The sequence below is a fragment of the Monodelphis domestica genome, chromosome 2, assembly GCF_027887165.1.
Source record: "Monodelphis domestica isolate mMonDom1 chromosome 2, mMonDom1.pri, whole genome shotgun sequence".
In the NCBI taxonomy this organism is placed as follows: domain Eukaryota; kingdom Metazoa; phylum Chordata; class Mammalia; order Didelphimorphia; family Didelphidae; genus Monodelphis; species Monodelphis domestica.
The window spans coordinates 174799804-174825866 of NC_077228.1; the positions used below are offsets into that span (position 1 = coordinate 174799804).

General features: G+C 36.6%; 1 protein-coding gene across 11 annotated transcripts in view; it reads left to right on the forward strand.

The window, feature by feature from the left end:
- SYNRG (synergin gamma) overlaps window positions 1-26063 on the forward strand; it is a 99257-nt gene that overhangs the window by 901 nt on the left and 72293 nt on the right. For 9 of the 11 annotated variants that reach the window (XM_007481904.3, XM_007481905.3, XM_016430351.2 and 6 more), the window contains exons 2-3: window positions 4479-4519; window positions 7024-7142. In XM_007481904.3, coding sequence (XP_007481966.1) covers window positions 4479-4519; window positions 7024-7142 — 160 coding nt within the window. Of the gene's footprint in view, window positions 1-4478; window positions 4520-7023; window positions 7143-14041; window positions 14119-26063 lie in introns of those variants that run through there. The other 2 variants (XM_007481907.3, XM_056816432.1) reach the window with 2 other exon arrangements.

The following is a 26063-nucleotide window of genomic DNA, read 5'->3' on the forward strand; positions in this document are numbered from 1 at the left end:
CACATAATCTCCCTTGGTTTCCTCATCTAGATCAGGGATTCTTAACCTCAGATCTGAGGACTTTTAAGAAAATAACTTTTGCTAACTATTTCAATATAATTACTTAACTTTGTAATCTGGTTTATGCCCTTAACAGCATTATTCCAAGAAGAGATTCCGTGGGCTTCATCAAACTGCCTTAAGGGCACCATGACACAATATTAGAAGCTGGGCTTCAGAGGTCCCTTTCATCCTCAAATCTATGTTTCTGTGGACAAGGCTTGTGGAGATAAAATTCTAATTATATTTTGTCCCAAGTTATTTTTGGAAAATCAGTTTTCTTCTGTGAAGTTATTTTAAGTATTCAAACTTTTTAGTTAATTTGTAACATCTAACCATCCAAGAAATGGAGTTATGGGGGGGGGGGGTCACTATTTAGTAAACTGCTGTAGTGTGTGACCCTGTTTTTTTATACCTCCTAGACCTTTCTTATTCAATCATACTTTATAGTCCAAATTGATAGTGATTTTAGTACTATCAACATTGTAGATTTTCACACACTTTTTTTTTTTGAGAAAGGGCTCCAGGGTATAACAATGATTTACAGTTAAAATTTTAATTTTTGCTTGTGTGTTCTGGTACCATAGTTCAACTAGAACTCTTGTTAGTACTTGTAATTCATCATCAGGTTGAAAGGCATGGATAGTTAATAATCTAGATATTATTTTCTTATTGTAGTCAATAGTTTTTGAAAATTTCTAATTTGGGTTTTTTTTTTTACTCCTTTAAATTATCTTTGGCAGTGAATTCTGATAATTCCTTTAGAATGTGTTACTCTGGGCAGAGGTTTGAAAAAAGGCTGAAGCATGGGGGGGGGGGTACCCTTTTGTCTTAGAATTCATATTAAGTATCATTTCCAAGGCAGAAAAGTATCAAGGCATAGGCATTTGGGGTAAAATGGCTTGCCCAAGCTCACACATCTAGAATGTGTCTGAGGCCATATTTGAACCCAGGAGTTCCCATCTATAGAGCTAGCTCCTTATCCACCAAGCTACCTAGGTACCCCTATACATTGAATTCTTGAAAAAGAAAGTGGTATATCTTCAAGAGTCCCTTCTTTTAAACATTCCTTTTAACTGTTAAGATTTTGAAGGGTCATCAGTTATATTCCAGAATGGGAAAACTTAAAAACTGAATGCTGAAGAACAATACTCTTCATATATATAAGCCTTTTAGAAGCTAAAGGGACATTTCCAACAATTTTTAAAATATTAGGTTTCAGAGATTTTTGTTTGGGCCTGACATTCTTTCTAGATCATTGTGTTTGTGTTCTATGTATGTTTTCGGGAAAAAGAAAAACAGAGGAGTTAGCTGCTTAACTAATTTATATTTCACTATATATATAACTGACCACTTAGTTGGTTACCTCTGATCCAGTAAACAGGCACAGTGTCAGCTAGCTTGTCAACTAAACCTTTGATTGGTTTTGATTTTAATGTGGTACTTTTTTTTTGAGACAAACATAAATAATTTACTTAGTGATCGTACAAAAGAGAATATTAATAGTTAATATAAAACTACTTTTACATATATATGAAATATAATTTTTAAATTCAACTTTGCTACTAATAGCAATGCAGTAATCCAGAACAATCCCAAGGGACCTATGAGAAAGAATGCTGTCTACCTCTAGAAAAAGAGCAGAAATGCAAAAGAAAAACACATGATTTATCACTTGTTATATGGGTATAGGAAATACAGTGATCCCTCACCTATTGCGGGAGTTACATTCCAGAGACCCCTGTGATAGGTGAAAATTAATGAGGTACTTTAACATATTTATAGTTGGTAAGTCCTAAGATAAAATCCAGTGGAAATCAGTTCACTTAGAAAATCAAGCAGAAAAGGAAATGGAAATTCAGCCCTAGAAAGGCTCATTTTTTTTTTTATTGTGATGTACAAACCTTTGGGAGGGATACAAAGATATCCAAGACATGGTTCCTTCCCTTAAAGAACTCAGAATAAATAAGGGGAGAGAATTATACAAGGGCTAAAGTACATTTATATAATAGGCATCCTAACTATGTTCTGTCTTCTGTATATGTGATACATATATACATATATGTGTGTGTGTGTATGTATATATATGCCATAGGAGTAATATATACTCAAAGAAGTGCAAAGAAGAGACTTGCTTCTAGCTGGGGATGGGATTTAGAAACAGCACAGTGAAGAGGTTGTATTTTAATTAAGCTTTGAAAGCTCTCAAGAAGAGGTAGGGAGTAGAAGAACACAGAGGAAAAGGTGCAAACATGAAAGTGGGAGGAGGAACTAAATGAATGAACAGAAAATAGTGTCTTATTTGGCTATGTAGATTGAATTATTGAATTGAATTATAACTTTAAAGCTAGAAGTGACCTTAGAGGTTTTCTTGACCTGCCCCTCATTTTACCGTTGAGGAAGCAAAGGTTCATATTAGAGATGTGACTTGTCCAAATTAAGAGTTATATAAGAAGTAGGAGAGAGGATGCTGGAAAAGTAGTTTGGAAGAAAAGATCCAACTCTCATTTTATGGATGAGGAAACTGAAGTCCAGAGAAAAATAAGTGGTAAAAATGAGATTGGAACCCAGGCCCTCTGACTGGAGCTAGTACTCTTTCAGTTATGCCAGGGCTACCTCAAATAAAGTCAATTCTCTTAGCAGTGGGGAACCAAAGAATGTTTTGGGGTACATGGCATTATTATCAAAGTCCTCATGTTTGAGGAAAATTGACCTTCAGGTAGTTTGTGGGCTGTGCATGACCCAGGAAATCTGGAGGAAAAGACATTTGAAGTAGTTTTGTTATGAGAAACTGCTCTTAACTGGAGTAAGAGCAATAAAGTGGGAAAGAAGGTAAATGCAAGAAACTTTTAATTTATAGAAGTTATGTGTATCTAAAATCATCAAAACACTGATCAATACTAATAGTTTTGTTCAATAGTTTCCATGATTCTTTGCTATGTCGTGCTATGTCATGCTTTCTTAAATGTTTAGTCAACTACTTGTCAAACAAATTCTGAGGATATAAAGAGGGATACAAAGAAAAAGCAAAAATACATCATTGGTAAATCTTTATAGGTACCTGTGAAATTTTCTCTTCAGCAATGCCTTTAAGTCAGAATCATAGAATTTTTAAGCAGAAAGTATACAGGCATCATTAATCCCAACTTCCTCTTTTGGTAGATGGGGCATCATGACTTCTAGTCAGTGACAGAACAGGGACTTAAGATCTAATGCTCTTTCAAATAGTGCCAAAGTAGTTTGAGTATTTTTGGTATGGCAGTATGTACTGATAGAGTGAACTTCATTAAAGGAAGAGCTTTGACAATCTTTCTGTTTCTTTTTGACAAATGAGGATGCTAAGAAAGGGTCATTTAGGTACTATAACACAACCAACCCATATAGAGCTTCTGAGTTCCTTTTTTTTCCCCCTCACTTAACCCCTCATACAGATGCTTAATCATTTTAATTTTAAATCTCTTAAGCAGACTCCTTGAATTCCATTTTCTCCCACCTAAGTAAGGGATAAGAAATTAACTTTTTAAAAGTGAGTTGTAGGTTACTCTTTATTTAGGCTTCATTACTAAATCAGTGTAAATTTAATGGTGCAGAGCTCAATAAGTAGTGTGAGCCCAATTTTAGAGGCCTTGATCAGCTGAGTCATGAAGACATGAGGGTTATAACTAATACAATGCAAACCTTTTTGAAGTGTCTGAATCATAGAATTTTAGAGCTCAATAAATCCATTGAATCTAATTCTTTTATATATTGCATACATAAATCAAGAAAGGTTAAGTGACTTATAGTCAGTCAGCCAATCAGCTGTAGCAGAACCAGGAATAGAATACAATTTTCTTGACTCCAGGAACCATTGCTTTTTCTACATTACCAACATTGCTTCTCTAGCATACATCCCACAGACTCACAATCAGCTATTATTATAATTACTGAAAATCTATGGCAGAACAAATTCTAAGGCCTTATTCATGGAAAAATTGTCTTATAAAAATCAATATTGGGGGGCAGCTGGGTGGCTCACAAATCTTGCTGTGTGACCCTGGGCAAGTCACTTGACCCCCATTGCCTAGCCCTTACCACTCTTCTGCCTTGGAGCCAATACACAATATTGACTCCAAGAAGGAAGATAAGGGTTTTAAAAAAAAAAAGCAATATTAGAATTACAACAGAATTTTTCAAAATAAAACCCTAAATTAAAACTCACTATTATAATTATAAAATATGACTTCAAAGTAAATTTGACTTATTTCTCCAGAGTATTTTGTAGCAATTTAAATTCGCTTAATTTATCACCAGTATTACTGAAAACTGAAACATTTTCTAAAATGACTTTTGCAAGATCAGTATACATGGGAGTAATTGTCTTCAAAGGGTGTTCAATAAATATTTGATGGTAGGGAGAAAAACTTGAAATCGTGACATCTCTTTATTCTACATTTCAGCTTCATATTTCCTGTTGCAGGTGGAATAGGACCCCCTCAAGGTATGTGAGTTTGTTTTGAATGTTTCCTTATTCCATTTTTTTTTAGTTTGGCATGCATTTTGAGGTAAAATGCACAGAAATAACTGTCTCACTAGTAAAACAATTTTTCTGATGCCTAGAATCCATTTCACAGCTACCCTTTAGGTTTCTCAGAATGAGCTTTGGAATAAAGTAGTTAGTGTCACCCCTCATTTCTCCCTTGGTCAAACAATTTGTAACAAATTTATGGAAGTTTACGGAATAAGAAAATTCAGAAATAAGATCAAAGTGAGATAGGTGTAATTCCTTTTGGAGGAAGTTGAAATGTCATTTCTTCTAGCCTCTTTAAACTGCATTTTTTCTTTATGAATTTTTGTGTCTTCTCTAATTCCTTTATTAAGTGCATTCTATGTGCAAAGCAGTATATGGGGATCAAAAGAAAAAATCAAGTAGTCCTTGCCCTTGAGAGGGTTATATACCCTAGAGCTGTGTTGGTGAACCTATAGCCTGCATGCCAGATGGGACTAGTCCCTTTCTCCTTTCCAAACACACATTTCTCACATGAGGACATTTCTCACATGGCCTGCCCAGCAGCCCAAAGGGACCTTCCTCCCTCCCCAGTCTGGGGTAAGGTGGGTGGAGGGAGGGCTCACATGTGGCATGAGTTTACAGTTTTGGCACTTGGTCTCTAAGGTCTTTAAAGGTTTGCCATTGCTGTCCTAGAGGGATTCTTATCTTGGTCAAAGATATAAGTGCAAGATATAGGAGTAAAAAGAATGATAAAGATCAAAGTGGCTCATGAAAAATTGAGAAAGAAGAGAACACTAATATCTTAGGGAATCAGGAAAGGCTTCCTGGATGAAATAGTAGATAAACTTCCAATGAAGAAAATAAGGAAAGGATTGGACAGGTAGAAGCCATTCTGAGAATGGAGGACCAAGGAGGTAGAAGATGACATATTGAAGTTCAGCTGGTTGACTAAACTTCAACAATAGAAATTTTTTCCCCAAAAAAAAACCCACATTAGATAACTTCTAATATTAGTCAAACTTATTTAGTTTTCAGATAGTTTTAAAGGTTTTATTTCAGTAAATCTGACCACCCAGGTAAATTACTATATTTCCCATTCAGTTACTACGCATCTTAGCCTGGCTTCAGCCTTTAAGTCCAAAATCAATTTCAAGTACAAGATTGGGGAGTACATGGTTAAATAGTCATATGTCTGAAAATAATAGGGTTTTAGTGGACCTTGAAGCTCAATATAGATCAGCAGTTTAAAATGACATTCAGAAAAGCCCCTATGATTTGGGGTTGCATTAAGAAAGGCATAACTTATAGAAAAGGGGAGGGAATAGGCCCACTGTACTTCTCCCTCATCAGATATGACCTAGTGTAGTTCTTAAGTCTTAGACACCATCATTTAAGGGCATTGATAAGTAGGATGGTATCCATAGCCTATGAAAATAAGTTAGGGGGCAGCTGAGTAGCTCAGTGGATTGAAAGCCAAGCCTAGAGATGGGAGGTCCTAGGTTCAAATCTGGCCTCAGACACTTCCCAGCTGTGTGACCCTGGGCAAGTCACTTAACCCCCATTGCCTAGCCCTTACCACTCTTCTGCCTTGGAACCAATACACAGTATTGACTCCAAGATGGAAGGTAAGGGTTTTTTAAAGAAATAAGTTAACTCTAGGGACTTTTAGCCTGGAGAAAAGAAGAGTTGGGGAGGACATGATACCTCTGTTAAAAGTATTTGAAGGATTCTCATGGAGAAGAAGGATTAGACTTAACAGCATATTTAACTCCAGAAGGCAAGATAAGGAACAATAAATAGCTGCATAGAAGCAAAATTATGTTTGATGTCTCAAAAATTGTCTAAGGAAGGTTAGACTAGTTCAGAAGCAAAGTACTCATGTCAATCAGTGGAATCCAATCTATAAGTAGACCTTACATTTCCAGTGTGGGCAAGATAGTATTGAAAGAGGAGATAAGGAAAGAAAGAAAGAAGAAATGTATAATGATATAACTAAAAGAAAATAATTTAACTACTTATTTTCAAATTAAAAATTGTCCTTCATTTCCCAACTTAACCTTCACCTCTATCCAATAAACCATTATTTTTAACAACAAATTAAAAAGGAGGAAAATAGTTCAACAAAATGACCAACACATGACCAAGTCTTGACTATATATACAATGTTCCATGACTATAATTTCCCTAATCCTGCAAAGAAAGGAAGGAGGTACATTTTTTTCATCAAGACATAGCTTAGACCACTGACATTTTAAACCCAAAGAGAAGGGGGATAATGAAATACAAAACTTATTATAAGGTATACACCTTAGACTCTCTCTGTCATACTAATATCAATTTCTTATTTTCAGTATCATTTCTATTACAATGTTACACAGTATTCTTTGCATCCTGATTGCATTTTATGTAATGCTTAATTACTAGTATGCGCCAAAAGATTACTTGACAGTTTTAAGTGCAGACTTTAAACAATAATACTCTTATGTTTCAAATAGGTCTGATGCCAATTCAGCAACAAGGATTTCCAATGGTTTCTGTTATGCAGCCTAATATGCAGGGCATGATGGGAATGAATTACAGTTCCCAAATGTCTCCAGGACCTATTGCCATGCAGGTACTTGTCTTATTAACCTTTTATAGCCAAAGGTTCTATTTATGTTTGTATTATGCTTCTGTGTCCTGTGGACCACTAGTGTCTAGGTTATAGATTCTCTTAGATGACTTACAATCTAGGGAGGGCAGCTAGATGGCACAGTGGATAGAGCACTGAGTCTGGAATCAAAGAAACCCCTGTGTTAGAATCTAATCACAGATACTTGATCCTGCAAGTCACTTAACCTCTCTTTGCCTCAGTTTCTTCATTTGTGAAAGGGGCTAATACCAGGGTCAAGTGAAATAAATGTAAAAGCATTTAGCACAGTGTCTATCATATAGTAAATGCTATATAAATGTTAACTATTATTATTGTTACCTAAATACGACACAGATACTTGCTAATAATAAGTGGAAAAGAGGAATCAAAATGTGCATTTTAAGGGAACTTTTCAAAAGGGACTACCAATTGTTTTCCCTATTTTTACTCTACTTTTGGTTGAGAGATGATTCAGTCACTAATGAATTTTAATTCATTATATTTTGAAAAGTTAAAAACCCCAGGCTTTTTTTAAAAGTCTAGAGCAGGAAAAATAGATTTTGGTGTGTTATGATCTAACATTTTATCAACAAAATAGGATACAGCAAGACTAGACATTCAGAAAGAAACAATCTCTGTCCTTAAAAAGCTTCCATTTGAGAAAGATAAAATATAGTTAGAATGATATTCTCAAGAAACAACAAAGGGGAAAGGAGAGCACAAAAACAGGTTTTTGTCATTTGTTGAATTCTAAACCAGTATTCTCTCTCTTGACCAGAACATCCTTGCCCTCCTGTCTAACTCTACCAAGCCTCTTAAGCCCACTTTCAGCCTTCGTTAAGACATTCATTCACAGGGGTGGCTAAGTGACTCAGTGGATAGAGAGCCAGGCCTGGAGGTGGGAGGCCCTGGGCCCAAATCTGGCCTCAGATGCTGATGCTTCCTTGCTATATGACTCTGGGCAAGTCACTTAACCCCAATTGTCTAGCCTTTACCACTCTTTTGCTTTGGAAATAACACTCAGTATAGATTCTAAGATAGAAGATAAGGTGTTATTTTACAAAAAAAAAAAAAAAGAAATCCATTCGCTTAGTTGCTCTAGCTTCTCTAAGTCTATTATCCCCTTTGAGACACACTGGTTATCTTTCCTATCCTATACTTCCTTTTTTTTTTAAATTAAGTTTATTTTAATAAATTAATTTAGAATATTTTCCATGGTTATATGATCCATATTCTTTCCCTCCCCTCCTCCCATCCCCCTCCTGTAGCCAGTGAGCAATTCCACTGGGTTTTAAATGGGTCACTGATCAAGACTTATTTCCATATTATTAATATTTGCACTAGAGTGATCATTTAGAGTCTACGTCCCCAATCATATCCCCATCGAATCATGTGATCAGGCAATTGTTTTTCTTTTGTGTTAATGCTCCCACAAATCTTTCTCTGGATATGGATAGCATTCTTTCTTATAAGTCCTTCAGAATTGTCCCGGATCATTGCATTGCTGCTAGTAGAGAAGTCCATTACATTCAATCAGGCCACAGTGTATCTGTCTCTGTGTATAATGTTCTCCTGGTTCTGCTCCTTTCACTCTGCATTAATTCCTGGAGGTCATTCCAGTTCACATGGAATTTCTCTACTTTATTATTCCTTTGAGCACAATAGTATTCCATCACCAACAGATACCACAATTTGTTCAGCCATTCCACAATCGAAGGGCATCCCCTCATTTTCCAATTTTTTGCCACCACAAAGAGTATGGCTATAAATATTTTTGTGCAAGTCTTTTTCCTTATTATTTCTTTGGGGTATAAACCCAGCAGTGCTATGGCTGGATCAAAGGGGAGACAGTGTTTTAAAGCCCTCTGAGCATAGTTCCAAATTGCTTTTCAGACTGGTTGGATCAATTCACAACTCCACCAACGATGCATTAGTGTCCCAATTTTGCCACATCCCCTCCAACATTTATTACTTTCCTTTGCTGTCATATTAGCCAATCTGCTAAGTGTGAGGTGGTACCTCAGAGTTGTTTTGGTTTGCATTTCTCTGATTATAAGGCATTTAGAACACTTTTTCATGTGCTTAATTGCCTATCCTATACTTGATCATACTTTAAGGTTTTGTCTTCTTCCACCCCTTTATTTAACCTTTTGCAAAGTCAAAATAATCCCCGACCTTGAATCATTCTTAGTGTGACTTTCTTCACTCTTTTTAGGTCACCAGAGAACTTCTAAAAGATGCAAATCTAGAACTGGATTTATAAAGTATAAGATATCAAGATGACCCTTAATTGTTATTCACTGGTATTTTTATTTAACTTTCATGAATTTTTCTGACACGCCCACCACTAAAATTATTCCATAGCTTTTCTCTTTGAGGTTTCCAACTTTTTCCCCATTCTCAGTATACATATCCTCTCTTAGCAGTTGATTTCACTTCCTTTGGGAATGAGTGCCTCATATTCTTTCATCTTTACCTCAACATATCACTATCTTTGTGTCTGACCTCTCAACTATTTCTCTAGAGAAGTGATTCCTTCCTCCCTTCTAGAACCAAGCCTCCTACTTGTATTCAAGGCCCTTCTTACTTCCTCTGAAATGCTGCTTCCATAATTATCCCTTATCTCTACACCATTGTCATTTTTTTCTTCTCTAAGAATTCTTGCCCTTATGAAATCACAAGTCTAGCCCTCCCCCCTGAATAGCATCTAACAGTACTCTGGTCTCTTCTATCCTTAAGGCCTTTTCTTAACCCCTTGATGAACCACATCATTTTGTACTCTTGAATCCCTTGCCCCATTATCTTTATATTCCATCATACTTTGCCAAACTTCAACCCTGTTTTACTCCTGCCATCTATTTCTTTTACTTCTATCCATGTGCTACTGAACAGAGCTTTAAAAATCATGCAGCTGTGGATCCATATACAGATCCATATACAAATTTATATTTCATAATCTCAACTAGTACAGTTAGTCAATACTTTTTATCTCCCTAATTGATTCACTATCCCACTCAATCACAGTAGTTATTCCAAGCTTTTTCATCCCTCCTCAAATTTCCCATCACACCATCACTTTCCCTTTCCTCTCAACTAAAGATATCCCTTTATTAAGGCCATTTGTACAAAAGCCTGCTCACCTCTCTTCCTCATCTCACAAAACTCTCATTTCCCTTCACCATCTATTTCTTATCTACTGACTGATGAACTCTCTCCATCCTGTCTTTCTTTTTATCTAAACTTTCTCTCCTATCCCCTCCCTTTTTTTTTCAGCAGATTGCCCTTCTCTCATCTCCACTACTTCATTAATCTTCTAGTCTCTCCTGTGCTGTCAACTAACATGTTCATGTCTCTCCTTCCATCCTTGGAAAAACCCTCATTTGAATCGTCTCTATCTAGCCATCATTCTGTGGCTTTTTTTCTCTTTGTAGCTAGACTCTTTAAAAAGGCATCTATAATTAGTTCTTCTTCTAGTTTGTTTCCTTTCACTCTTAACCCTAAAGTCTGGTCTCCAGCCTCATTCAACTGAAATACTGTCCTTTCCAAAATTTCCAAAATTACCAGTGATGTCTTTAATTGTCAGATCTATGATATTTCCTCAATCTTCATCATTCTTGACCTCCCTTCAACTTTTTAACACTGTTGATGACCATCTACCAAATACTCTTTCTTCTCTTTGTTAGCACTCTTCTCTCTTGGTTCTTCTAACTATCAGACTATTGCATCATATTCTACTGAATATTCATCCAAATCATCTAGGTCACCCATTAACCTTGAGTTTTCCAACTCAAAAGTTCTATCCTGGGCCCTTTTCTACCTCTATATTCTCTCAGTGATTTTATCAGTTCCCATGAATTCAATTATCAGCTTTATTGAGATGATTCTCTAATCTACATGCCCAGTTTAAATCACGTGAGTTTTATTCCTGACTCTCAAGCTTCCTTTTGAACATCTCAAATTGGATGTCCTATAACCATCTCAAATTAAGCATGTCCAAAACAGAATTCAGTACCTTTTTCTTCAACACTCCCTTCTTTTCAACTTTCCTATTACTAAGAAGAGTATTACTATCTTCCCAGTCACTCAAGCTTTCAGCATTGATGTCAATGTCAACTCCTTACTTGCACTCACCCCCACATATACAGTCTATTGCCAAATCTTGTTCTTCCTACCTTCACAGCATCTCTCATACATCCTTTCCTCTCAACTCACAGCCATCCATCTTGTACAGGTCTCTATCACATTTCACCTGGACTCTACCAGTAACTTTTGAATTAGAATAGAATCCCTGTCTGAAGTCTGTATCCACTCCCACCTTCCACTAAGATGACAAAGTGATAGTGATTTTTTTAAAGCCTCAGGTCTGATCTTATCAGACTATTTGTGTTAGTAAACTCCAGTGCATTCCTTTACCTCCAGGATCAATACAAATTCCTATGTTTGGCTTCTCCTTTTCTTGGAGATTACCTTCCATCTACTCTCTCTACAATTTGTTTGTCCTAATTATTTATATGTTGCCTCCTCATTTAAAATATTAGTGCTCCTTAAGGACAGGGGCTAGTGATTCACCATATTTAATATCTCAAGCACTTAGAACAGTGCCTGGCACATAGTAATCACTTAACAAATGCCTAATGATTGATGAATTGACGTTTTCTTTTCTCCTTTCATGTTTTTTCTCCTTTTGCTACTAGACTTCTCAAATATGTGATCTATTCTTTCATTCTCACACCTTCAGTAATTCACAGCAGTCTGACTTATTCTTCCACTTCTGAATTGAAACTACAGTCTCAAAGATTACAACTGACCCTTTTTTAAAAAATCATATCCAATGGCCTTTCTCATTTTTTCCTAATTTATTTTTATTTTTTCTTGATCTTAGAGAACCAATATTGAAACACCTTTTGATGGAAAGGTGAAGAACTACAAGCCCAAAGTGTTATATGCACAGTCAAACTCAGTCACTGTTATCCTTCACTCCAGGAGTTAAGTGGGAAGGGAGAAAAGAAAAAGTTATATCCAGAAATGGTTCTCATGTAAAAACAAAAGCAATAAAACTTAATCTAAAAAGAAAGAGAGATGGGCTGATTATGTGGTAAGAGAAAGAGTCAAAGTACTGTACTTAAGATTAACAAGATATAACAAGGCATGGAGTAAGGCTTCTTCTAGCTTACTATGGAGGAAATTTGGAAAAACATGAACAAGAATAACACAGGGGGAAAAATCTTCATGGGTTGAGAGTTGCACTGATGCACTAATGAAGGAAACATACACACCAACTAAATCATAACTCCATGTAGCCATATTCCCTACAAGCCTACTATTACCTATAACATGAAGGAAAAAATTGAAAGGAGAATTGACTGGTTTCTTTTCTCTTTATTCCTCTGGACATTTAGTGGCAATGACTCTCAAATCAGTCCCTTAAAATGTGGCATACCCTTCCCCCAACACTACCCCAGATAAATACAAGGTAATCAATTGAGGATGCAGAAAGAAAATATTATATTTCTGGTTATTTTTATCTTTTTAAAAAATGTTGAATTTCACTGATATTTAAGATAAGAACTGACAGTGATGCATGCCTTCATTCACTGTGTTATACATGGTATGCATTGAAATCTGGAGGGAAGAGTAGGAATGAGTAATGAATAGTAATCATTTTTTTCAGTGTATTGTGATAAGCTACAATTTAGGCATGCCTCCATTAGACAGATTCACAAATTCTGTTACTTTTTTTTTTTTAAAACCCTTACCTTCCGTCTTGGAGTCAATGGTGTGTATTGGCTCCAAGGCAGAAGAGTGGTAAGGGCTAGGCAATGGGAGTCAAGTGACTTGCCCAGGGTCACACACCTGGGAAGTGTCTGCTGCCAGATTTAAACCCAGGACCTCCCATCTCTCGGCCTGGCTCTCAATCCACTGAGCTACCCAACTGCCCCCTACATATTTTTAATTACATCAACACTCACAGAGTGGACAATTAGCTCCAAAAAATTCCCACAATTGGTGACAATGCTAAGATAAATGTAAATGAAAAGCAAGAAAATGGTGGATCTGCCACTCCTCTCCCTTCTACTACTCCTCTTATTTTTCTTCTCTTCCTCCTCCTCTTCCTATTCTAGTACTAGCTCTTCTTGCTAGCCATAGAACAAGGCAAAACCAAGAACCAATGAAATCAGAGAAGCTAGCCAAAACAATCATCATTACCAAGGTTATTACAAATATGGCTTCACATCCACTATAATAAACCTCACCCTTGTTGTATGTTGTTTTTTAAAAGATTAGCAAAAGATAGCATGAAATTAAATTAGAAAAATTAGCAAAGTATTTTAAAACCAAGCTTTTGTTGCCAAAGGCAACAGTAAAAATATGCCAACTATAAAACCTCATATCTACACACTTAAACTTCAAAACATTTTCTAACCTGTTTGAAAGTCTTGTAAATTTATTTCATTAGGTTTTAAATCCAGGGATTAAATAAATTAAAATGTAAGAACAATGAATAAAGCGTCGCACTTGGATGCAGGAATACTTGAGTTCATATCCTGCCTCAGTCTTACTAGCTATGTGGCCTTGGACAAACTGCCTCCCTTAGTTTATTCATCTATAAAATAAGGTTAATAATAGTACCTACTTCCCAGAATGGTTGTGAGGATTAAATGAGATATTTTAGTGCTTTCCAAACCTTAAAGCTATAAATACAAATGTAAAAATGCTAACTGTTATTATTGATACTCTTATACTGTTGTTTGTTTTTAAAACTCTTACCTTTCATCAATACTGTGTAATAAATTTTAAACACTAGTGCATATTAGTTCCTAGTGCCTAGGGATTCTGGGCCACGATTGGCTAGAAATCTTGTATTTCTTAATCTCTCTTAGGGTACAGAAATATATTACCTCTAGGAACTAGGATGCTGCAGAGAAACGGCTTCATTTGGAATGAGATGAATCAGTCAGTAAGCATTTATTAAGCACCTACTATGTGCTAAGCACTAATGTTAAGCTGTGAGGATACAAAGAAATGCAGAAACAAACCCTACCCTCAGGGATCCCACAATATGAGTATTCCTGGGACTTTGGATTTCCAGATATTTAATGAATGTAAAGAAGGAAAATAGTAAAATTGTAAAAGAATAAACAATTAGGGAAGAGTTGTTTTATCCCTAAGTAATTGTGGCGAATATCATCACAAAGGCCTTCAAAAATGTTTTTTTCTTTTAATTGGGCCTTTGATTTAAGAGTTAAAGCTTTTGGTCATTATATTTCTAGCAAATATGTCAATTCACTGAAAGGAAGGCTAGCATTTGAAGTTTTAAAAGTTCTGAAAATCAAACATAACCTCATATAAAATAAGGAAAGAGATATTCAAACTAGACTTTGTGAAATGCACTATATCAGTCCTATAAGTTGGCAAGATCATAGCCCTCCCCCCTTCATTTCATGCTCAGATCATTGCAGTGCCTTTTTGGTTATTCTCTGTGCCTCCAATTACTTCTTTGTTAATCTATCCTAAATACCACAACCAAATTAAATTCCTTAAATACTACTGTCATCATGTCAGTGCTTGCTTAAGAACCTACAACAGCACTCTAATGACCTACCATATTTCGTCCAAACACTTGTGCCTGGCTTTCAGGATCTTTAGTCATCTGGTCTCAATCTGCCTGACTCTCCAAACTTTTCTTCATCTAGTCTCCAATATGCACCATCAACTTCAGACATGCCATGTCTAGGTATCTCCAGCTTGTTCCTACTTCTATATAACTGTTGTGCTCCCTACCTGGCATTTTTTTCCATACACACACTATACAGATCATACCCATTCTTTTACATTCTAATCAAAATCTCACTTCCGTGAATCTTTCTCTCAGTTAGTCTATATTGACTTCTTTTTGAACTCTCATTGTTTTTTAGTCAGTGCTTAATGAATAGGACATTGGATTTTGATTTAGAAGGACCTGGGTCCAAATCCTGGCTCAGTTCTGTGATCCCAGACAGGTCACTTATTTTCTATTCCTTAATGTTCTCATTTGTGAAATAAAGAGATTGGGGTTCTGTGGTCTCTTAGGACCTTCTGGCTCTAAATCTAGGATTTTATAAACCTGTCTCTCCAACTAGGCTTAAGGACAGGGAATTATACTTTTCTTCTACTACCTAACCATGCAGATAATAGATACTTATTAAACTTGTTTCATTTTTCCCTAAGATATTGGTCATTTTATATTTCCTTGATAAATAAAGGGATATAAATGAAGGATAGCAAGGAAGCAAACATTAGGTATAAGGTAAAGGTAGAGAAATGGTTAGGAAGTAAAGAGTAGTTATACAGGTTAGAAATGATAGCTTCTGACTAACAGGGTGGCAGGGAGTTAGTTTGGAGGGGAATAGAAAGAAAGCTTTATAATATAATAATATAATACCAGTTCTTTTTCATTTGAAGTAGAGGGAAATTTGGATTATAATATCTTTACAGCATGGTTTTCTTGGCAAAAGTAGGAAATTTTCCTGAAACTTAGGAACTTCCCTAATACATCAGACCTTTTGGGACTTACTCATGCAGGATGGAAAGTTCTAAAAGAAAAAAAAACCTAGTGACTTTGAGGGGGAAAGAAGAAAATAAAGCAAGCTGACGGTGTGAAATGGGATCTTTTGTACCATGCAGAACTCTTCAATTGACCAATAAAATTATTTTTATAGCCTTGTATAAGTGGTAGAGAAATAGATGAAGATATCATTTCAACTATACACTTGTATTCAAAAAATGGGATGGCAAAAAGAGAGATGTTTGTTATGGTATAAAGTTGAAAGTTAACTTCACTTATAGTTATTTAAATGACTTTATACTAATAGTGCCATCCTTCATATATGAAGATAATTTAACTGATCCACCATTCATAGTGCATGTTTTTCTAATTCTATTTCTATGTATAGTAACAAATTTGTATTCTCATCTTCCTGTTCTTGTAGCCAGTAGAATACAAGATCTAAGTTATGGATGAAGTAGTCTGGAAGAGTAGAATAAAGCAAAACTCTCTGCATCGTGGGCCTGTGGCCATATTGGCATTGTACTCTAACCAAATGACCTTGCCAAGGCCACCATTCCTACATGCACACTTGACCCCCTTCTCTCTCATCTTTAGCAGATTGCAACCTCAGATCTCTATTCCTTCTCTCTTAAATCTTCAATCTCTACCTGTCTATTGGTTCCTTCCCTGCTACCTTCAAACATTCAAGTTTCCCTTATTCTTAAAAGAAAACTTTCACTGGACCCTACCATCCTCTCAGACCTTCATTCTTTATTTCTCTGCCCTTTCATAGCGAAATTCCTTGAAAAAGCTTTATTCTCACTGCCATCACTTTTTCTACACTCAACTCTTTGCAATTAGATGTCTCACTTAGACCTTCTCTCTTGTGTCCTCTCATTCACCTGGTTTCTTCATCAGGGATCCTAATAACATCTCTATAACAGCAACTTAGAAATTTTCTCAGTCCCACAAAACCAACTAACTGCCTGTTGTACATTTCAAACTAGCTTTCATGGAAACATCTCAAACTCAATGTATACAAAACTGAATTCATTATCTATACTTCACCCCACTCCACTTCCAAATGTCTCACTCCAAATCCTTCTTCCAAATTTCTAAATTTCTGTTAAAGACATGATCATCCTTCCAGTCTCCTGGATTTATAACTCCATTGTTATCCTCAACTCCTCACTTTCTCAGGCAACTAGGTAGCACAGTGGATAGAGTCCCAGGCCTGGAGTCAGAAAGTCATTGTTCTTAGTTCAAATCTGATCTCACTTATTGGATGTGTAACCCTGGGCAAATCTTGTTTGCCTCAGTTTTCTCATCTACAAAATGAACTGGAGAAAGAAATGTCCAACAACTCCAATCTGCCAAAAACCTCAAATTGGGACCATGAAGAATTGGACATGACTGAAATGACTGAACAACCTCACTTTCTCTTAGTTGTCATTTTGTCAGTTCTACCTCTATGGCATATCTGAGTCTAAGTTCTCTTTACTCACCCTGTGACCACATTAACTTATTCTCTCTATCAGTTTTCACGAGGATTATTGCAAGAGTTGCCTAGTTTTTTTCTTCCTGCCTCAAATATCCCTTCACTTCAGTCCATCCTACATGTAGCTGTGAAAGTGATTTTTCCTAAAATACATCAGACCACCTCCCCAACTCAACAAATTCAAGGGGCTCCCTATTGCTTCTAATATAAAATTGAAATCTTTCTCTAGCTTTTAAAGCCTTTCAGAACCCAATTTCAGCTTATCTTTTCAGCTTCACTGAATATTATTACTCCCATTCTTGTACTGTGTGACCCAGCCAAAATGGCCTTTTCTTTCTTACTTAGACATGACACTCCATCCCCCATCTCCATGCTGGCCATCTTCCCTACCTGAAATGTGCTCCTTCCTCTCCCTCACCTCAGTGAATCATACTCTTCTTTTAACAAGGAAAACACCACCATCTACATAAAGCTTTTTCTGATTCCTTCCAACCACTTAATCCCATTTCCTGCCCTTGTGTTCTGTATATACTTAAAAATGTGTTAATTTTCTTCCCCATTAGAATGCAAGCTCCTTTCAGATAGAAATTGTTTCATTATATTTATATTATCAGTGCCTTTGGCACATAATAGGTGTGTAATAAATACTTATTTGGACAAGTCAGAGGACAGATGATCTCTCAAGTGTACTAGAATTCTATAAGAGAGCAGCATAATATCATTTAATTTAGTAATTTTTGTACCAATTTAATACTTATGATGGCCTAGGAGATATAGTATGTGCCATATTCAGGTTTATCCTATCTCTTCCTCCCTGTCTCATGGGTTCCTGCATCAAGGCAGCTGACCCTCTTTTTGCCCCAATTTTTCACCATGCTTCTGTTAATATAAATCCTATACCGGAGTATAATAGGTCCAAAATCAAGGGAAGAGAAAATATTCAGTAGGAGGGGGTAATCAACAGTGTCAAAGGCTTCTGAAAGTTCAAGAAGGATGAAGACTGAAAAATAGACATTAGAGTTGGCAGTTTGGAGGTCATTGACAGCCTTTATTTGGGGTCTCAGTCCCCTTAGTTTGAAATGGAGGGAAAATAAATACCTACACACTAATTTCTACTTCTTGGGGAAGATCTTTAAAAATTCTTTGAAAGTCTTATAAATAGAATGTTTTTCCCTTTGTAGGGCATCATATTAGCTCTATTCCTTGTTTATTTGCCATGTGCTTCATATTATTTTTCTATTTTTATTGTTTTAGGCATTTCTTTTTAATTTTATGTACCCTCTAAGTAGTAGTCATTTTTTTAAAGCTATATTAATTTAGCACTGTTTTATTCCTTTAAATGCCAATACTTAATTGGAGAACCAAATCATTGTTAAATAAACCAGCTTGATAATATTGGCAGCCATACATCCTTGATTTAGAAAACAGATTGCTGCTAGTCAGAGTTCTCTGCTTGTCTTATAACAGCTGTGAAGTACTAGGAACAATTTTTCAGACTTCTGACGTACTGGAATACCCAAACTAACTTATCAGATCATGGGGACATGTGTATGTGTTATAAATACCAAAATTCATACCTGAAAAAAAAGTTCTTAGGTTTTTATTATTAGCTGACAATGCTAATGTTAATGCTATTATAATGACTTCTGGTTCTTGTTCTTTACTATCACTACTTTGATTAAATTAAATTGTTAAAGCTACAAACAGCCTCATAATTTAATTTTAATTAAATGGCAAGGATTAATGCTTTCTTGAGCAGTGATTTTCTTGAGAACCTTTGTACTGACTATACATCTGCCTCATTTCTAAAAGTCCTAGGAAATCTAACCATAATTTTTTTTTCAGAATAAACTTTTTCTTTGCTTCCCTGCATTTATAGGTGTTGTATTTAGGGTGGGAATTAGGAAATTTGTCCTTGGTGATTATTTAAAAAAAAAAACTTTAGAACACTTTCATTTTATGAGAAAAAGTGAACAATTCACGAGTCATTTATTAATTTTGAGTTTGGCACTATCCCAGCAACTGGAAAAAAGAGCAGATAAGACATAGGTCATACCCTCAAGGAGTTGACAGTCCAGTGGGGGGAATGAGCTATGTTTAGAAACAACTGTGCTACAAGGCAGAATTTGCTTAAAGTAGGGAGAACAGATAAAGTATGAGAAATATGGGTGGGGGGAGACCTTTTCAGCTATGGAATTCAGGGGGGCTTCTAGGGGATGTAGCAACTAAATTTAACCTCACAGAAATACAGGAATTTACACTCATAAAGATTTAGGACCTATAGTCAGATGGCCTCAGTCTTTTTAGAAGTGGGAAAAGAGAAGCTTGAAAGGGTAGGAAAAGGTTTATAACAGCATATGTGGGAATTTAATAGGGAATTAATAAGATAGGAATAAAAGCACTATTATCTAACAGTGAGGACCCAGTGAACTCTATTGAGCCCCAGGCAGCATGATTTAATGGCTTCCTCCAGAAGTATTCATTGGCTTGGAATTGTTTGGTCATGTCCAACTTCTTTGTGTCCCCCCATGGACCATAGCACACTGGGTCCATCTATCTTCCACTATCTCTCAAGTATGTCCAAGTTCATATTCATTGTTTCTTTGATAACATCTATCCCTCTCATCCTCTATGGTCCCCTTTTTCTTTTGCCTTCAATCTTCTCATTATGAGACTAATTTATTTAGAGACTATTTAATCTTCAACTTTAGTATTTCACATTGCAGTGAATAGCCTGGATTAATTTCTTTAAATGTTGACCACTTTCATTTTCTTACTGGCTAAGGGACTCTAAAAAGTGTTCTCTAGCACCACAATTCAAAACTGTCAATTCTGGGTCACTCAGCTTTCCTTATAATCCAGTATTTATAACCACACATTACTATTGGAAAAACCATAATGCAGACCTTTGTCAGAAAGGTGATTTCTCTGCTTTTTAGTATACTGCCCAGATTTCCTTCCAAGGAGCAAGCATCTTTAAATTTCAAGGTGGTTGAGAAAGGGGGAGTTAAGATAAATCCTCAGATAGAGGCACTGTGACATTCAGAACCTAGGGATTCTGAACTGTTACTCAGTGACAGAGCAGGATTATGAAGGCCAATAAAGGATTTGTGAGATACCAGAATGATAGTCTTTGGGGAAAGGTATGTTTGTCTCCCTGAAGATGTCAGCATCTTGAGAAAAAAGGTCCCTTTGGCCTCACTTTTATTATAGAATTTAAGGGTAGAGGATTATTAAACTGAATACACTAGGATTAAACTATGAAGGAAGGGAAATAAGTGACCAGGGCCTCATATGGTATTGTGTCTATCTCTCATACTCTTAAATATTATTTTTTTGTTTTTGCTATTTGGGTATGTATAATGTATAAATGGAGATTTTGAACCTTTGACTTCATTCCCCAGAAGTCCTTAGTGTTTCCCAAAATTCCCTGTAATCTCTCCTGAGTTTCCACATTGACGGGATCATGTTATTGGTAGTTAACTGGCAGTAACTCCTCACACATCCTCTTTCTTTGGGATGATGCAGCAAGTATGGTGGTAAGCTAAGTGTGGGGATTTTAAATGGGCTAACCAGCCATGGGCATGTGGTTTTTATTTTATATACTCTTTATTCCTTGATTTCTAATGATCCTTAATAAACCTCAAAAAATATATTATTAGAGATTATAATTTAATTTTTCAGTCATCTCCCTGTTAGACTATAATATCAGTGAGCTCAGAAACTATAGCTTATCTAAATTTTGTATCTTGATGCCTAGCATAAACAGAATAAATATTATTTGTCATATTTGTCAAGTTGTAGAGAATAGGAGACAAAAGAGTTCTGCTTGTTTAGAACATTAGGTTCATTCAGGGAAATATTATGAAAGAAAGATGGAAAGGTAGGTTTGAATTAGTACCATAATATCACAGTTAAAAGACATATCCCTCCTTTCATTTAATAACTGATAAACTGTTTTTAAGAAATGTACTTTGATAAACAGTATATATCTAAAACCATCAACTAATATCATCTGTAATGGGGATAAACTAAATCCATTCCCATTAAGATCAGGAGTGAAACAAGGATGCCCATTATCATCTCTATTATTTGACATTGTATTAGAAACACTAGCAGTAGCAATTAGAGAAGAAAAAGAAATTGAAGGCATTAAAATAGGCAAGGAGGAGACCAAATAATCACTCTTTGCAGATGACATGATGGTCTAATTAAAGAATCCTAGAGATTCAACCAAAAAGCTAATCGAAATAATCAACAACTTTAGCAAAGTTGCAGGATACAAAATAAACCCACATAAGTCATCAGCACTTCTATATAATTCCAACACAGCTCAGCAGCAAGAACTAGAAAGAGAAATCCCATTCAAAATTACCTTAGACAAAATAAAATACTTAGGAATCTATCTCCCAAGACAAACACAGGAACTATATGAACACAACTACAAAACACTTTCCACACAACTAAAACTAGACTTGAACAATTGGAAGAACATTATTAACTGCTCATGGGTAGGACGAGCCAATATAATAAAAATGACCATCCTACCCAAATTCATCTATCTATTTAGTGCCATACCCATGGAACTTCCAAAAAATTTTTTTACTGATTTAGAAAAAACCATAACAAAGTTCATTTGGAAGAACAAAAGATCAAGGATATCCAGGGAAATAATGGAAAAAAATACAAAGGAAGGGGGCCTTGCAGTCCCAGATCTCAGACTATATTATAAAGCAGCAGTCACCAAAACAATCTGGTACTGGCTAAGAGACAGAAAGGAGGCTCAGTGGAATAGACTGGGGGCAAGCGACCTCAGCAAGACAGTATATGACAAACCCAAAGATCCCAGCTTTTGGGACAAAAATCCACTGTTTCATAAAAACTGCTGGGAAAATTGGAGGACAATGTGGGAAAGATTAGGTTTAGATCAACACCTCACACCCTACACCAAGATAAATTCAAAATGGGTGAATGACTTGAACATAAAGAAGGAAACTATAAGAAAATTAGGCGAACACAGAATAGCATACATGTCAGACCTTTGGGAAGGGAAAGACTTCAAAACCAAGCAAGACTTAGAAAGAGTTACAAAATACAAAATAAATAATCTGGAATACATCAAATAAAAAAGGTTTTGTACAAACAAAACCAATGTAACCAAAATCAGAAGGGTAGCAACAAATTGGGAAACAATCTTCATAAAAACCTCTGACAAAGGTTTAATTACTCAAATTTACAAAGAACTAAATCAATTGTACAAAAAATCAAGCCATTCTCCAATTGATAAATGGGCAAGGGACATGAACAGGCAGTTCTCAGCCAAAGAAATCAAAACTATTAATAAGCACATGAAAAAGTGCTCTACATCTCTTATAATCAGAGAGATGCAAATCAAAACAACTCTGAGGTATCACCTCACACCTAGCAGATTGGCTAACATGACAGCTATGGAAAGTAATGAATGCTGGAGGGAATGTGGCAAAGTGGGGACACTAATTCATTGCTGGTGGAATTGTGAATTGATCCAGCCATTCTGGAGAGCAATTTGGAACTATGCCCAAAGGGTGATAAAAGACTGTCTGCCCTTTGATCCAGCTATAGCACTGCTGGGTTTGTACCCCAAAGAGATAATAAGGAAAAAGACTTGTACAAGAATATTCATAGCTGCACTCTTTGTGGTGGCCAAAAATTGGAAAATGAGGGGATGCCCTTCAATTGGGGAATGGCTGAACAAATTGTGGTATATTTTGGTGATGGAATACTATTGTGCTAAAAGGAATAATAAAGTAGAGGAATTCCATGGAGACTGGAACAACCTCCAGGAAGTGATGCAGAGCGAAAGGAGCAGAATCAGGAAAACATTGTACACAGAGACTGATACACTGTGGTACAATTGAAGGTAATGGACTTCTCCATTAGTGTCAATGCAATGTCCCTGAACATTCTGCAGGGATCTAAAAAATACTATCCACAAGCAGAGGATAGACTGTGGGAGTACAAACACCGATGAAAAGCAACTGCTTGACTACAGGGGTTGAGGGGATATGACTGAGGAGAGAGTCTAAATGAACACTCTAATGCAAATACCAACAAAGGGGAAATGGGTTCGAATCAAGAACACATGTGATAACCAGTGGAATCGTGCGTCGGCTATGGGAGAGGGAAGGGGGGGGGCAGGGAGAAAAAGGAAATAATCTTTGTTTCCAGTGAATAATGTTTGGAAATGACCAAATAAAGTAATGTTTAAAATTTTAAAAAAAATGTAGGGGGAAGCTAGGTAGCTCAGTGGATTGAGAGCCAGGCCTAGAGATGGGAGGTCCTAGGTTCAAATCTGGCCTCAGACACTTCCCAGCTGTGTGACCCTGGGCAAGTCACTTGACCCCTATTGCCTAGCCCTTACCACTCTTCTGCCTTGGAGCCAATACACAGTATTGACTCTAAGACAGAAGGTAAGGGTTTCAAAAAAAAAAATGTACTTTGAAGGAAAGGCTATTTGAGTGGGCATTTAGAAGTTTCATTTTTTTTTAAACATTTTAAAGCAGCAAGTTGATGCCAGATGGTGGAGAGCCTTAAATTTCATCAGACCAGGGACTGCTCAAATTCTAGCCCCAGGCTTAGGCAAGTTTTTGGTCTCACTGTGTACTTGACTTGATCAGGCACATAGTTGATTGCCCTGTCCTGGAGCTCAGCCCTGAGCCCCTGGCGGACCCCTCTCTTGGTTAATAAAGACAGAGCTTTGGGTGACACCATGGGAACATTCTGGATAAGGATATAGCAAAAGACACTTGAGAAAGGATGGGTCAAACAAGTAGGAGAACCAGAACTACCTCAAACTGGGATCTATGTCCTCACTACTGGCCCAGACTGGGACTCTTGGCTTCCCTCTGGGCCCAAACTTCATCACAGTTTGAAACCTCATGCTGTATGTTCTGGCAAGGTCCCAGGGTCTGAGTGTTGTCTCGGGCTCAGGTTCAGAATCTGACACAGCAGATTGGGGGGGGTTAGGGGGGTGGTAATGGTTTATTCTTGGCTTACTCTTCACTCCTTGCTATATAGTCTTGCTGACTGTGCTCCCCTTTCACCCCAGTGCCCCAGATGTTCTCTGCTTACCTTTTAAGTCTTTCTTTTCTTGAAAGTTGTTTCTCTCTGTCTTCTTGTTGGTTCTTTTACTCCTGTATTTGTTTTGTGGCATTATTTTAGTATTGGTTGGAGGGGATTCTCATGGTGACCTTGAACTTCTCTGCTCTACTCCAACATCTTGGCTCCGCCCTCAGAAGACAACCTTGAATTTGAATTTAAATGTTGACCATTTCTATTAATAACTTCCAATGGTTAGTAGATTTAATAGCTCCCCAAACTGATCAGTGTGGGATGAAGGACAAATCTTTGAGTCTTCCCCAACAGTTGACAGTTTCATTAATGACTACTTTTTGACTCTATTCATTCTCAAGTTAATCTTCATACTTCTTAGACCTCTCAGCAACTTTTGATGCTGTTGATCATCTTTTTCCCCTTAATATTCTCTTCTTTCTAGGTTTTCACTATACTACTTTTTCTGGTTCCCCTACTTGTTTGACCCATTCTTTCTCAAGTGTCTTTTGCTATATCCTTATCCAGAATGTTCCCATGGTGTTACCCAAAGCTCTGTCTTTGGCCCTTTATTAACCTGTCTGATCACTCCTTTTCAGTGTCCTTTGCTTTATCTTTATCCAGGTTGCAATTATTAACTTTGTCTCCCAAGTATCTGCCCTGAACCCCCTTTATTTTTTTGCTTGGCCATCTCATCAGCTCTCAGAGTTGATTCTCATCTATGCAGATGATTCTCAGATCTATAGATCCAGCCCTAACTTCTTTCCTCACCTCAATCACATATCTCTAATTTCCTTTTGGACATCTCAAACTGAATATACTATAGACATCTTAAATTCAGCATGTCCAAAACTGAACTCATTGTCTTTCTCCCAAAGTCCTCTCCTTTTCCTAACTTACCTTTTACTGTTGAGGGTACTACCTTCTTCTAGTCACCCAGGCTGGCAACCTCAGTGTTACTTTTAATTTCACACTATCATCCCTCCATATCTTGTACAACAGCCCTTTTCCTCTGGCACTGCTACCATCATAGGGCAGACCCTTATTACCTCATTCCTGGACTATTGTAATAGCCTTCTGGTTTTTATCCCTGCCTCCATCTGTTCTCCACTCAGCTATGAAAGTGATCTTCCTAAAATATAGATCTGACTATATCTCATCCCCCTATTTAGTAAACTACAACAACTTCTTATTGCCTCCAGGATCAAATGAAAAATATCTTTGGCTTTTAAAGCCCTTCATAGCCTGACCCCTTCTTGAACTTTACTCCCTTCCATGTATTCTGTGGTCTACCAGCACTGGCCTTCTCAATATTCCTTGCACAAGACATTCTACCACCCAATTCAATACATTTTCACTTGCTATCTTCCCTTTCAGGAATTCTCTCCTCATCATTGCCTCTAGGCTCTCCTGGTTTGTTTCAAGTCTCAGCCAAAATCCCACCTTCTCCCAGAAGCTTTTCCTCTTTCCCTGTTCTCTTTAATTTTAATGCCTTTTTTCTGAAATTCCCTTCAATTTGTCCTTTATATATATATATAGTGTGTGTGTGTACAAATTGTTTTCATGTTGTATCCCCCAATAGATTGTGAGTTACTTGAAGGGAGGAACTGTTTTTGCTATTCTTTTCATATCTTAGTATTTTAGCACCAAACGTTAGGCAGTTAGTAGATGCTTAATAAATACCTGGAGACTTATCAGAGTTGACCTAACTGTACTGTATCCTTGTCCATATCCTTCCATTTTATCTTCAAAGATAGTATGAAATCATATACTTTGCCAAAACTTGGAT